This window comes from Gouania willdenowi, chromosome 22, assembly GCF_900634775.1.
Source record: "Gouania willdenowi chromosome 22, fGouWil2.1, whole genome shotgun sequence".
NCBI classification, from domain to species: Eukaryota; Metazoa; Chordata; class Actinopteri; order Blenniiformes; family Gobiesocidae; genus Gouania; species Gouania willdenowi.
Window position 1 is genome coordinate 8,714,806 of NC_041065.1, and position 11,422 is coordinate 8,726,227.

Consider the following 11,422-nt stretch of genomic DNA (forward strand, 5'->3'; position numbering starts at 1 on the left):
ATGTGCTGATCAGTCGAACTATCTGACAAAAAAAAAAAGAAATACAAATTAATTTACATAAAGTAGCATCACACAAACTTCAGTCTTGATCAGGTTGTCTTAACCTTAACCATAGGACATCATTATGCAGCTCTCTCTAAAATAGTTTGTGTTGGAGCGAGGAGACGTCTGAAACATCTATGAATGAGTTTGGACACCTGTGGTCTAAAAAACATGTTGCATTTTATATGACATTTGAAGGCATTAAACAGAGGAAGTGTAACAGCAAACGACTGATGACACAGGAATTGGTGACGTCAGGGTTGGTGTCAATTATAATTGTAATTGAAGAAAATCTGTTGCTGTTGTAATCGTAATTGAATTGTAATTGAGTTCATATAATTAACTGTAAATTTTAGGGAAATTCTATAAAAACTGTCAATTACAACTTAAGTAAACACAAACCTGTGGAACCATCTTACACATAATTAATGATTAATGATCATTTTACCATTAAAAAAGATAAATATATATATTCAAATCTGGGGGTATACTGACAGAAAAAAGCCCACACCAATAATATTAATACCAATATTTTCATTGATCAGGGAGCCTAACAAGGTAACCAAGAGATGAACAAATGAGATGATAGATTATATTTTTTTGTGTATTTTATATCAGATTTAAGACATGGGTCAAAACTGACCTGTTATAATAAGAGATGCTAACACAAGAGGAAGGTTACGCTTTATGACTTTATTTATTAAAGGCTCAACAATTGTGATTACATTTAATTTTAGTAATTGATCACATATTTGTAATTGGCTTTCTGGAGAAAAATAACAATTTTAACTTTAATTGTAATGAGAAAAAAATGTTGGTTTTCTTAATCATGATTGAGTTGTAATTGAACATGGATAATTGAAAACAGAATTGTAATTGAAGACTATAATTGTGTACTACTTTACATTCATGAATATTGAAACTTAACTACCATTGCTTGGTTGGGTTTTACATCACTTTTGCGCACTAGTAAGTTGTCAAGTAATTGGTATCATTAGCAGGTGGATCACATGCAAAGCTTTTTGTCTTCTGTGTTCACAGTTACATCAGTAAAGTAGATGTGCTGAAGATTCTGGTGAAAGCCAACTACAAGTACATACCATCCCTGGATGAAATACTAGAGACCTCTGCAGTCACACGTCTTAGAAATCAGCTGCTGGAGTCAGAATACTACCAGCTAGCAGTTGAGGTGGGACTATTCTTTCTTCTTTATCACCTCATTAAAACACAGCATTGAATTGTGTGAGTGATAAGTGGACTTCCAGACACTTGTTATTCAGTCGTCCTGTTTATTTACATGAACAGACGCTGTTTGTTGTGGGGAGTTTGTATAAATGATCCACCCATTTACGAGCACGGACCGAATACTGAAAGTATCAGATCTCAGTTTGCGTGTCTGTGCACTCACGTGCGAGCTAAACCCCTCGCAAAACAACGTTCTTCAACCCAATTTTTATCATCTTAGAAACTGCATCACTACTGTAGCGCTGCCCTTTCATTATTATTTTATTTCCTGATATATAGTTCATCATTTTTACCCCTGTCCTCGCTTTGCCAAGCAAAAATTTAACAACGCAGGTTCTGTGCCGCTCTCGGGATGCTTTTGCGTCTTCTTCGTTGCTGTTTTATAGAGATTGGCTCCACATTCAGGAAGCAGCAGCGGGGTGTTACTGGTCGGCGGCTGCATAGTACTGTGTACAAATTTGGGTGGCAGCAGGAATGGCAAGGCTTTGTTGTCGCGTGGCATTTGCTACGTTATGCCACCATCCCTGTCCAGGAAATGGTGGCACGGACGTACAGACATGTTATGTGAATTACAAAATAAAGGCGTATCTTAAAGATGACGATGTTGATCAATGTTTTCATTGTGCATCGATGTAATTGTATCGTTAATCAATGTATCGATGTTGTTCGATGTATTGTTAAACCACTATTCTCTGATTGATTTGCAATGTTTCCTAGGTGTCAACCAAAAGCAGCTCAGACCCTGGAGGTGTGTGGCAGGCTTGGGCCATGGCGTCGCTGAAGGCAGGAAACCTGACTGGAGCGAGGGAGATGTTTGCCCGCTGCCTTAAAACCCCGTTGGACCGTAATCAGATGAGCCTGGGACCATTGTTGTTGCAGGAGATTGTTCAGCACTTGGAGAACACAGTGCGACCAACTCTGGCCACGGTAGGAAGTCTTTCCACTATTATTCATTCATATATTGAATGTGAACATGTGCACTGTGACGTTGTGTTTGTTGTGCCTTCTGATGTGTAGCAGTCTTCTGGTGAGGACATCCTGGCTTCTCTGAGGGAGCTGGAGGAGGCTCTGACTGAGACCACTCCTCCTCCAGAGAGAGCAGAGGGGCCCACGCTCAGCAACTACCTCCACCAGGAGTGTCTCTACTACCTGAACATGTATGGCACTCACCTGGCACTCATCAGCTTCTACATGCTTCATGACTGTGTAACAGAGGCGCTGACATACATCTTCAACAAGGTGAGCTCCCTCGGAAAAGAGTAAAAGTTTAAGAACCTGCAAAAAATCCATAGAATGTCTTAACGGCCTCATCTGAAAAGTCCTTAACAGGATTAATGATAACATCTAGCAGAAATGTTAGAATATTCTGCACCTTAAGAAAGTTTTATGTACCATACTTTAAATAATTTATGAATTAAAAAAAAGTGTTTTACCTTGCTGCTTTAGTCATTAATCGTTTTCATTTTTCAAATGTTGTTACATTTGACTTTTTTTTCATTTGACCACAGACTTCTTTGTGTGTCTAATTTTGATTATTATTTTAGTCTTTAACATGTTTGTCTACTGTTTGTATCCATTTCCAGAATCCACTAACTTTTTTAAAAAAATAGCATCTGATCCTGATCAAAGCTGTTCAATATGTAACATGACCTGAATTGTTGTAAAAAAAAAAAAAAAAAAAAAGTAATAAAACCCAAAATGTAATTACTGGTCAATAATGTAAGATACTGAGCCCAAAACCTGAAAACTTTTTTGGCTTTTTCATATACCAGTATATAAACTTTTTTTTAAAAGGGGGGGGGGTATTGTGCTTTTTTCAATCACATAGTACCATTCTACAGCACACTACAATGATGATGCAACCTTATGTTGGTCTGTAAATGCAGTAAATTAAAATAACTGCTTTAAATAAATTTGCTCTCGCATCATGGCTGTATCAAACACCTTGAAATAGGCCTCTGTCTCTTTAAGAAGCTCCTACCCGTTCCGACACGCCCCTTCAGCAACACTACTGCATCTCCTCCCCACGCACTGAAACTACTATCAGTCTTTGGTGCATTTTAATTTGACTATTGGAAAGGAGCTACACTTTATCACTGAGTGAACAATGGCCACGCAGGATATTGTGCATCCATAAGAATTTGATCCTGTGTCTGACCCGGAAAGTGACTTTAAAGATGAATCTGAGAGAGTTCAGAGGCTCTTGCAAGACGTGTCTGCTTGGTAATATTCAACCTTCTTGTCATAAATAAATAAATAAATATACAGTATGTTATTTTGAAGCTACATTTTGCACTTCAGTAATATAAAATGAAACTATGTTGCAATGAAATCATAAATATAGCATAAAATGCACATTTTATGTTAAAAGCAACATAAAGAGTTACATTTTGGAGCCGGATGTTTGGCTAAGCACTGTTATGTTACATTATGAAGCTACATGTTGCTATGAAGTCGCATACATCATTATGAAGCTATGTTCAGCAATGGGGGGAGGGGCGCTCTGCTGTGCAGCGGTGGAGGTGACAAAAGGTCTGAGGCGTTTCTAGGAGGTGGGGGCGTTCCTGGGAGGACTCAGGTGAATCTACATCTAAAATGGATGCCATCAGAGTTTTTAAAGATTACTCAAACATACATGAATGAGCCAATGCAACACTCCAGGCATGTTTTTATTACTTTTTTTTATTACACTTCGGGCTCTCACTTGTTACATTATTGACCAGTTATTACATTTGGGGTTTTATTAAACATTTTTATCAATAACAATTCGGGTCTTATTACATTTCAGGTTGCTGTTACATATCGGGCGCTAACATGCTTGGTTTTCTTTTATCTATTCTGTCTGTTTAGTTTTGATTCAGTGGGGAAGATCAATCAGGGAATGGAGCTAAAAGTAATTTTTTTAGCAGCAGCTGATGTGGATCAGCTATACTTTAAATAACTTATTTTGTGTATATAGTAAAAAAGATTAGTTTTGATGCCATGTGTGATACGTTGAAGCAGCATCGTACATACAGTATGTTACAGCTGGTCTTTAAGGTTGTGATAGAGGTGTTCTTTCTCTCCTGTCCCAGGAATGCTCAGAGGAAATCTTTCTAGAAGCCGTGTTGCAGCCCAGTCTGGAGCGAGGACATCTCAGCATGCTGCAAGGAATCCTAGAGAAGCTGGACCCAGGCCTGGAGACGTGCAGCCGCTACCTCATCGCCTCCTGCCAGTTCCTGCAGAGACGTGGATACTACCACTCTCTGTACCAGCTGCAACAGTTCATGACGGTTAGGGTTCTTCTTCTTCTTTTTTTTTTTTTTTTACAGTTAAGGTCCTTTAGCGGTTTGGTCTTTAGCATTAGCTAATCATTCCCTATCATAACATACTGTGATCAAAAATGTGACTAGTGTTTTTTTCCAAAAAATATTACTAGGAGTTGCGTTATGTTTTTATGTCTAACAATTTATTAAAATGAAAAATGTACACAAATATTTGAATATTAGCTCATTCTCATAGGCAGCCTTTTGTGATACCAGGACCTCATAATATGTTTTAGTCATGCAAATTTTTTGTTGCATGCTGCAAAGTAGATGTTGGCGTTGCTCATTGTAAAAGTGATTATAAACTCATTTAAAGAAATTTACAAATGGTATCCAGCAGTTAACCAGACTAGTTAATAGTTTTAGATATTTGAACAGCTAAAGACTTTATTTTGTATTTTATAATGGTGACTGTTACAACGCTGCACTTTTTCTCTGACTTTTTCTTTTTATTAATTATTTTCAATTTAGGGGAAAAAAAACAACTGTTTTATATTAAATAACTTAATATTTTAAAGGACCTTAGGATATTTAACTATTCAAAAGGAAATATATTTTGTGTTTATTGACAAATACTTTTAATAAAAAATAAGTTTTTGAGGATGTCCTTAGCCGTTCTCAATATTTAGCAGGTCTTTTTTCCAATATGTGAAGGAAAAATGGCCTGGTTTATTATCATTTGCAATTTTGCTGTATTTGAAAATTAACATAATCACAATGTAAGAAGTCCAGATAAAGTAGTTGATTGTAATAACTGGCCCAAACGATGGTGTAATCAAAAAGCCCTCCCCTGCAGTAAATGGCAGTAAACAAGCCTTTCACTAGGGGGCAGTAGCAGTTTTTTTTGTAATGCAGCAGGATTAGGGCTTTAGTTCTGCCTCAAAATCAATTGAAACATTTCTGAAGACCAGTACCACTGAAATAATCCATATTACACACAGACATGAAGCCTTATGTGCTTCCTGAAATGTTGGAAGTAATTATTTTTTATTCCCGTTTATTCAAATTACCTTTGCTTCAGTTAATATTTGCAACATTTGAATGGAAAGTATTAAATTAATTAACAGATTATTTGTGCACTATCTCTCATGTGTTAGGACAAGGCAATTTTGATTCTTTTTATTAATCTACTGTTAAAAGTAATGTTTCAACTGCTTCGGGCCTTTAATCTAAATCACTGTTTCCTGCTGTTTGTAGGATCACGTTCGTGCAGCCATGACGTGCATCCGATTTTTCACACATGGAGCCCCCTCCTACCTTCAGCTGGGTGAACAGACGGTTAGAGTCCTTATTTCTTTCTTTGTCGGTAAACTGTGAAAGCTGTAATAAACCCAAAGTGTCCCTCTAATGTGTGACTGTGCAGCGCTGGTTGGTCAGAGCCAAGGAGCACCTGAGGACCTACCTACAGGAGCTGCAGGGTCGGGGTGGTGTGAGGAGGAAGGCTTCAGCCACGCCTTTCAGGAAGATGATGTCGTCCAGTGACATATCCAGGTATTGAGATCCTATGGTGTCTCTCTCTCTCTCTATTTACTGCAAACATATTTAATCTGAGGCTTCATCATCATTCCTGTCTTCACTTAGACACATGAATACAATTGAGCTCCAGTTGGAGGTGACCCGCTTCCTTCATCACTGTGAGAACGCCTCACCCTCCAAAGTCCAACAGAACAATACTGCGCTGTCCACGCCCTCAGGGTCGATTTCACCACCAACGCTGTTTGGAGGCAATGCAATGAAGGCGGAGGTTGCCTGCAAGGTAAGGGTCTGAAAAAAAAATTGTTTCAATGATATATTGTGATATTTCACCGCGCAATTATTGTATAGATCCAAATAATGTCCAAATTGTTTTTTTAATCATGTTTTTTAACAAAAGAAAAAAGCATTTATTGTCGGGATGTCCCGACACTTCCGATATGATACCGATATTGCAGCCTTGCGTATTGGCCGATACCAATATTGATCCGATACGATATCAGCACGAATCATACATACTTGTATAACTTATTTTGTAGTGTGGAATGTTAGAAAAAGCTTGATCAAGTGATGTTACTCAAACAGAGAACAATAGTCAGCAACAGTACGTTGCTTTGTTGGAGTGTGAACCACAGTTTAATTAATATCAAATTTCCCAAACATTGGGTCACTAGCATTTCCTAAAATGTGTTTTTTTGTTGGAACAAATAAATAAAAGTAAAAACATTCTTCTTGTAAATTTTGCAGGTGATGCTTGGAGGAAAAAATGTAGAAGAAGGTTTTGGGATTGCGTACAGAGTCATACAGGTATGTTTATATCTGATAATAAATGGAATGGATTTAGAAAAATATTTAACCATGTTGTCTTTTGTTGTTTTTTTTGTTTGAATCATTAATACAGGCCTAAGACTTTGTCATTTGGCAGATACTCATTTTAAGATCAACCAACAACTTTGTTTTCTCATCAGGACTTCCAGCTGGAGGCTCAGGCCGTCTACATGCGAGCCGGTCAGAGGCTCGTCCGACGGCAACAGTACAAAGCTGTGCGACAGCTGCTCAAATGTGTGAGCGAGTCGGGATCGGCGACCAAGAACGACTGCGACACCCTGATCCTCAACTGTGTGTCCACCGTTGACAAGGGCCCCACTGATGTGAGTGACACACTGTGGTGATACAGCTGCAGATAATGAGACAGTGGCCCTCATTTATCAACCTTGCGTGAAAACGGATACAAATTTGATCGTATGACAGGACCAACATGTGATTTATAAAACATTTGTATTTGATCAATCCCAGCGTACAAATGATCAGGTGTTGATAAATGCGATGGCTGAATTCGAATGTCATTAACATGTTATGCCCTTTTATCTTCCTGGTTCTGAGGCCCCGCCCACTGAGGTTAAACAAACACTGGCAAGAAAAGAAAGGAAAACCTCACATCTGAGGAGGAGCAAAACAAATATGTGCTTTTTGACAGTGTTAAAACTGGACTTAATTGTATAGTTTTGCAGCATTTGGCTGTTTGCTGCGTGTTTTTTCCTGTTGGCCACCATTTAAAGGAGCTCATAGGTGATGTCTGCCCCCCTGTGCACGCTGGCTCAGGTGGTAGTGGGTCGTCTTCTGATCGAGAGGTTGGGGGTTCGATCCCAGTACCTGCTGACTATGTGTCGAAGTGTCCTTGGGCAAGACACTGAACCCTAAGTTGCTCCCAGTGGTCGACTAGCGCCTTGCATGGCAGTCCTGTCCCACTGGTGTGTGAATGCGAGAGTGATTGGGTGAATGAGCTGATATGTAAAGCGCTTTGAGACTGCTTCAGTGTGGTGATAAAGCGCTATATAAAATCAAGTCCATTTTACCATTTACCATATAACTTCACAGCGGAGATCCTGGAGAAACACATGGAAATATATTGTTCATATCAGCATCAGTTGTCCGCATGCTTTAGGGAATAATTAACATGTTAAAAGAAATGAACGAACTCTTATAGAACGCCTTCATATTGACTAAATGTTGTCCCTTGTCTGTTTATGCCAATTTCACCTATACCTCATCATATTAATGATGCAGTTTAAAGTATACTTTACATTTTAAAAGCTTGAATGATACAGAGCAAAAGCAGTGCTGCATGTATGTGCGCGCACTTTTAAACCACTCCTGCTTGGAAGGCAGCAGAGTTTAGCAGCAAGGTTATATAGTATTCCATGGAAGAAAAACCCAAAGAATTGTATCAGTAATGAAGGGGGCTTTTTGGAAATTGTATTTATTTTGTTTGTTTTAGTGATTAGTTTTGATCTGTTCTGAGTGTGTGTCTGCTTATGTTTAAATGACAGCTGAGGTTAGTTTAATACTTTATTTTCAGTCTCAGTCAGATTTGGCTGTTCTGCATCACAAATCCACTCAGATTTGCACACACGAGCTCAGACCTGACGTGAGATCTGATTGTAACGTACACTCACGTCATACACGATAAATACCAAAGTTTGTGTGAATATGGTCGAACACTCAGATCTGAATGTACGAACGGTTGATAAATGAGGGCAAATGTTTCTAGATGCTACAGTGAAAATCCTGCATTGATAGAAAAGAGATGTTTGCATTCAGATGATACAAACCCAGATTTAGTTGTTTTTTGTTTTTAATCTTTGGACTGTTATCCTTTATGTGATGCAGGCCAGAGAGCTGGAGAGTCTCATTCTAGAGATAAAAAGCTCTGAAATCAAGGTAATCTTCCTTTTTCTGATATGATCCACAAACCTACAGTAATCCATGGTTTAGTCTTCTGTGTTTTCTTTACTGCTCCATCAATGAACTTCCCGTTTCGTTGTAACTCTGTCTGCAGATCAAAGCGTTCCTCGTGTGCGGTAAGCTGAGGCCAGCGTACTTGCTGGCGGTCAAACTGGAGCTGAGCCGGGCTCACCCTCTGGTCCAGGAGGTCCTTCAGACTGCCGAAGCTGCTCAGGATGTGGTGATGCAGAACATCTGCCGTCAGTGGCTGTCCGAGCACAACAGTAAATCGTCCCAGTCACGCCAGGGCAGATCTAACGCCAGATAAATGCTGAGTCAGCGTTCCAGCAGGTTACAGGAGCAGAGTCATCACACGTTGTTCTGGTTTTTAATACCTCCGACATATTCCAGGGCCAGATCAGCCTCTTGCACACTGTCACTAATCTGTCACTTCTAAATGTTAATGTGCCTGTTTATCTACACATGATTTTCCCTTTCTCTATAACATCTCATGTTTTCATTACCCACAATGCAGGAAGACAGTTCTCCTTGTGTCTTTGAGACCTTGTTAGTGCACCGTTAACTTTGAGCTGAAGTTGTACTAGAGTAGCTCAACTCTTCAGAAATCAACTAATTGAAGGTCAGTGAACAATGTTTGGTTGGTACCACATTTGCAACTGACAGCGAAATAGGTGAAATGGCCACGCCCCTTTTTAAGCAAAGTGCTACCACCCGCCATTACTGTACATTTCAGTCGTACATTTTCATGTCCAAAAGTCGATAGTTTTTAAGATATTCAAGTATTCCAAAGAATTACTTACCATCAGAAAACACTTTAACACTTCAACACCTAGCGCCTCCTACATCAAAACCAATAATAGCGTTACTTGTAATTCATTATGCAGATCATTGCTCACCTAGACTGTTCAGGAATCAAGTAATTGAACAAGAGAAGCAGGAACAATAACAAATAATTGAAGTCTGAAACATTTTGAAATCAGTTTTTGGCAAATGTCTTAAAAACCATTGATGGTGCATGTATTGTATTACTGAGCCCCCCACAATGTGATCATTGGGCACATGTTGAGTGGTCACCCAACTTTCTTGGTCCAACAGTTCTGGAGATACAGTAATGGCGGTTGATAGTGCTTTACTTAAAAAGGGGCGTGGCTATTTCACCGTCAGTGGCAAACGTGTTACCAACCAAACATTGTTCACTGACATTCAATTAGTTGATTTTTGAAGAGTTTAGATCTGTACAAAGAAGTGCATATAAAACCACCATGAGCTACTAGAGTATTTAGACTTCCCTCAGGTTTTGATATAATGTTCACCACTGACAGGAAGCATCTTCTCAATGATCAGTTTTAGACTTTGTGAAGCACCAGTGTTCAGTTGTTTGTTCCACTAGTTTACTTTGTTTGCACTAAAAGCAAATGCATCTAATTATTCCTTGATTCCCTGTTTACATACAGCGTGAGGCGACGACGAGTGCAATACACACCACTCTGCAGTCCTCTGAGTCGCAGAAGTCTTTTCAATTTTCAGCAGGAATAAATACCAGAGGAAGGATAATTATGGGCTGAGATTTGTGCCACTAGAAACTGAATTAGTAACTTGAAATTGTATTTTTTTTTATCTCTTGAAAACAATTCACCTTAGTTCATTCCAAAAATTCGATACATTTCTGCTTCTCAAATTTCAGGTTCACGGCACGCAATTTAATTTCACTACACGAAGACACACTTCCAGTCTGCAAGGTTGAGCAATCAATCACTAATTCATGGAACTCCTGTTTACGTCTACAAAAACTTCTTTATGTCTTGTTGAGGGTGTGACCTTTATATATATGTATATATATATATATATACACACAAATATATTTTTATTTATTTATTTTTTTTACATTTTCAAAATAACAAACTCTCAATAAGTGGGTACATTAAAGGAAAATAAAAAATAAAATATTGTAAATCAACAAATAAGATGCACCAAGACTCCCATACGAGTTGCCAATACAAATATATATATATATATATGAATATAAAAATATAAATTGGAGCATCAGGAGGAGGTTCGGGTTAAATATAGCAACAAATAATAAATCATGGGCGATGGGATATTTGAGTTAAAGTGTATTTGTGAGCGTTGGCTGAGGGAAAAAAAAGACATGTACATACATACACGGGTGAACATAAACACACAAATTAAAGTAATACATTAGCAAAGTCTAAACATAACGTCCATGCAAATTTACGAGCCTGAAGTGTTTTCACGGCTATATAGATATATATAATAAATGAATAAATAATTATTATAGATATCTTTGGCCACACCCTCAACCAGCCGTAAAGGAGTTTTTGTAGACATAAACAGGAGTTCCATGAATCAGTGATTGATTGCTCAACCTTGCGAACCGGAAGTGAGTCTCTGTGTCGTGAAATTAAATTTGAGAAGCAGAAATGTATTGAATTTTTGGAATGTAAATTGGAATTACAATTTCAAGTTACAAATTCAGTTTTAAAACATGAAATAACATTTCAATTTCTTACTTTTGATTTCAACTAGTCAAGATCAGTTTCTAGTGGCACAAATCTCAGCCCATAAAAGACTCTCATAATAGTGTTTCTTCA

At 38.2% G+C, this 11,422-nt stretch overlaps 1 protein-coding gene across 2 annotated transcripts in view; it reads left to right on the forward strand.

Annotated features, from left to right (window-relative positions):
- Nucleotides 1-10,845, forward strand: part of zfyve26 (zinc finger, FYVE domain containing 26) — a 34,947-nt gene extending 24,102 nt beyond the window's left edge. For both annotated transcript variants that reach the window (XM_028437388.1, XM_028437387.1), the window contains exons 33-43: nucleotides 1,084-1,231; nucleotides 2,005-2,214; nucleotides 2,305-2,526; nucleotides 4,362-4,559; nucleotides 5,790-5,870; nucleotides 5,956-6,083; nucleotides 6,174-6,348; nucleotides 6,813-6,872; nucleotides 7,034-7,216; nucleotides 8,736-8,786; nucleotides 8,905-10,845. In XM_028437388.1, the coding sequence (XP_028293189.1) occupies nucleotides 1,084-1,231; nucleotides 2,005-2,214; nucleotides 2,305-2,526; nucleotides 4,362-4,559; nucleotides 5,790-5,870; nucleotides 5,956-6,083; nucleotides 6,174-6,348; nucleotides 6,813-6,872; nucleotides 7,034-7,216; nucleotides 8,736-8,786; nucleotides 8,905-9,117 (1,669 nt within the window). In that variant the 3' untranslated portion in view covers nucleotides 9,118-10,845. The remainder of the gene's footprint in view (nucleotides 1-1,083; nucleotides 1,232-2,004; nucleotides 2,215-2,304; nucleotides 2,527-4,361; nucleotides 4,560-5,789; nucleotides 5,871-5,955; nucleotides 6,084-6,173; nucleotides 6,349-6,812; nucleotides 6,873-7,033; nucleotides 7,217-8,735; nucleotides 8,787-8,904) is intronic.
- Nucleotides 10,846-11,422: the final 577 nt, after the last annotated feature.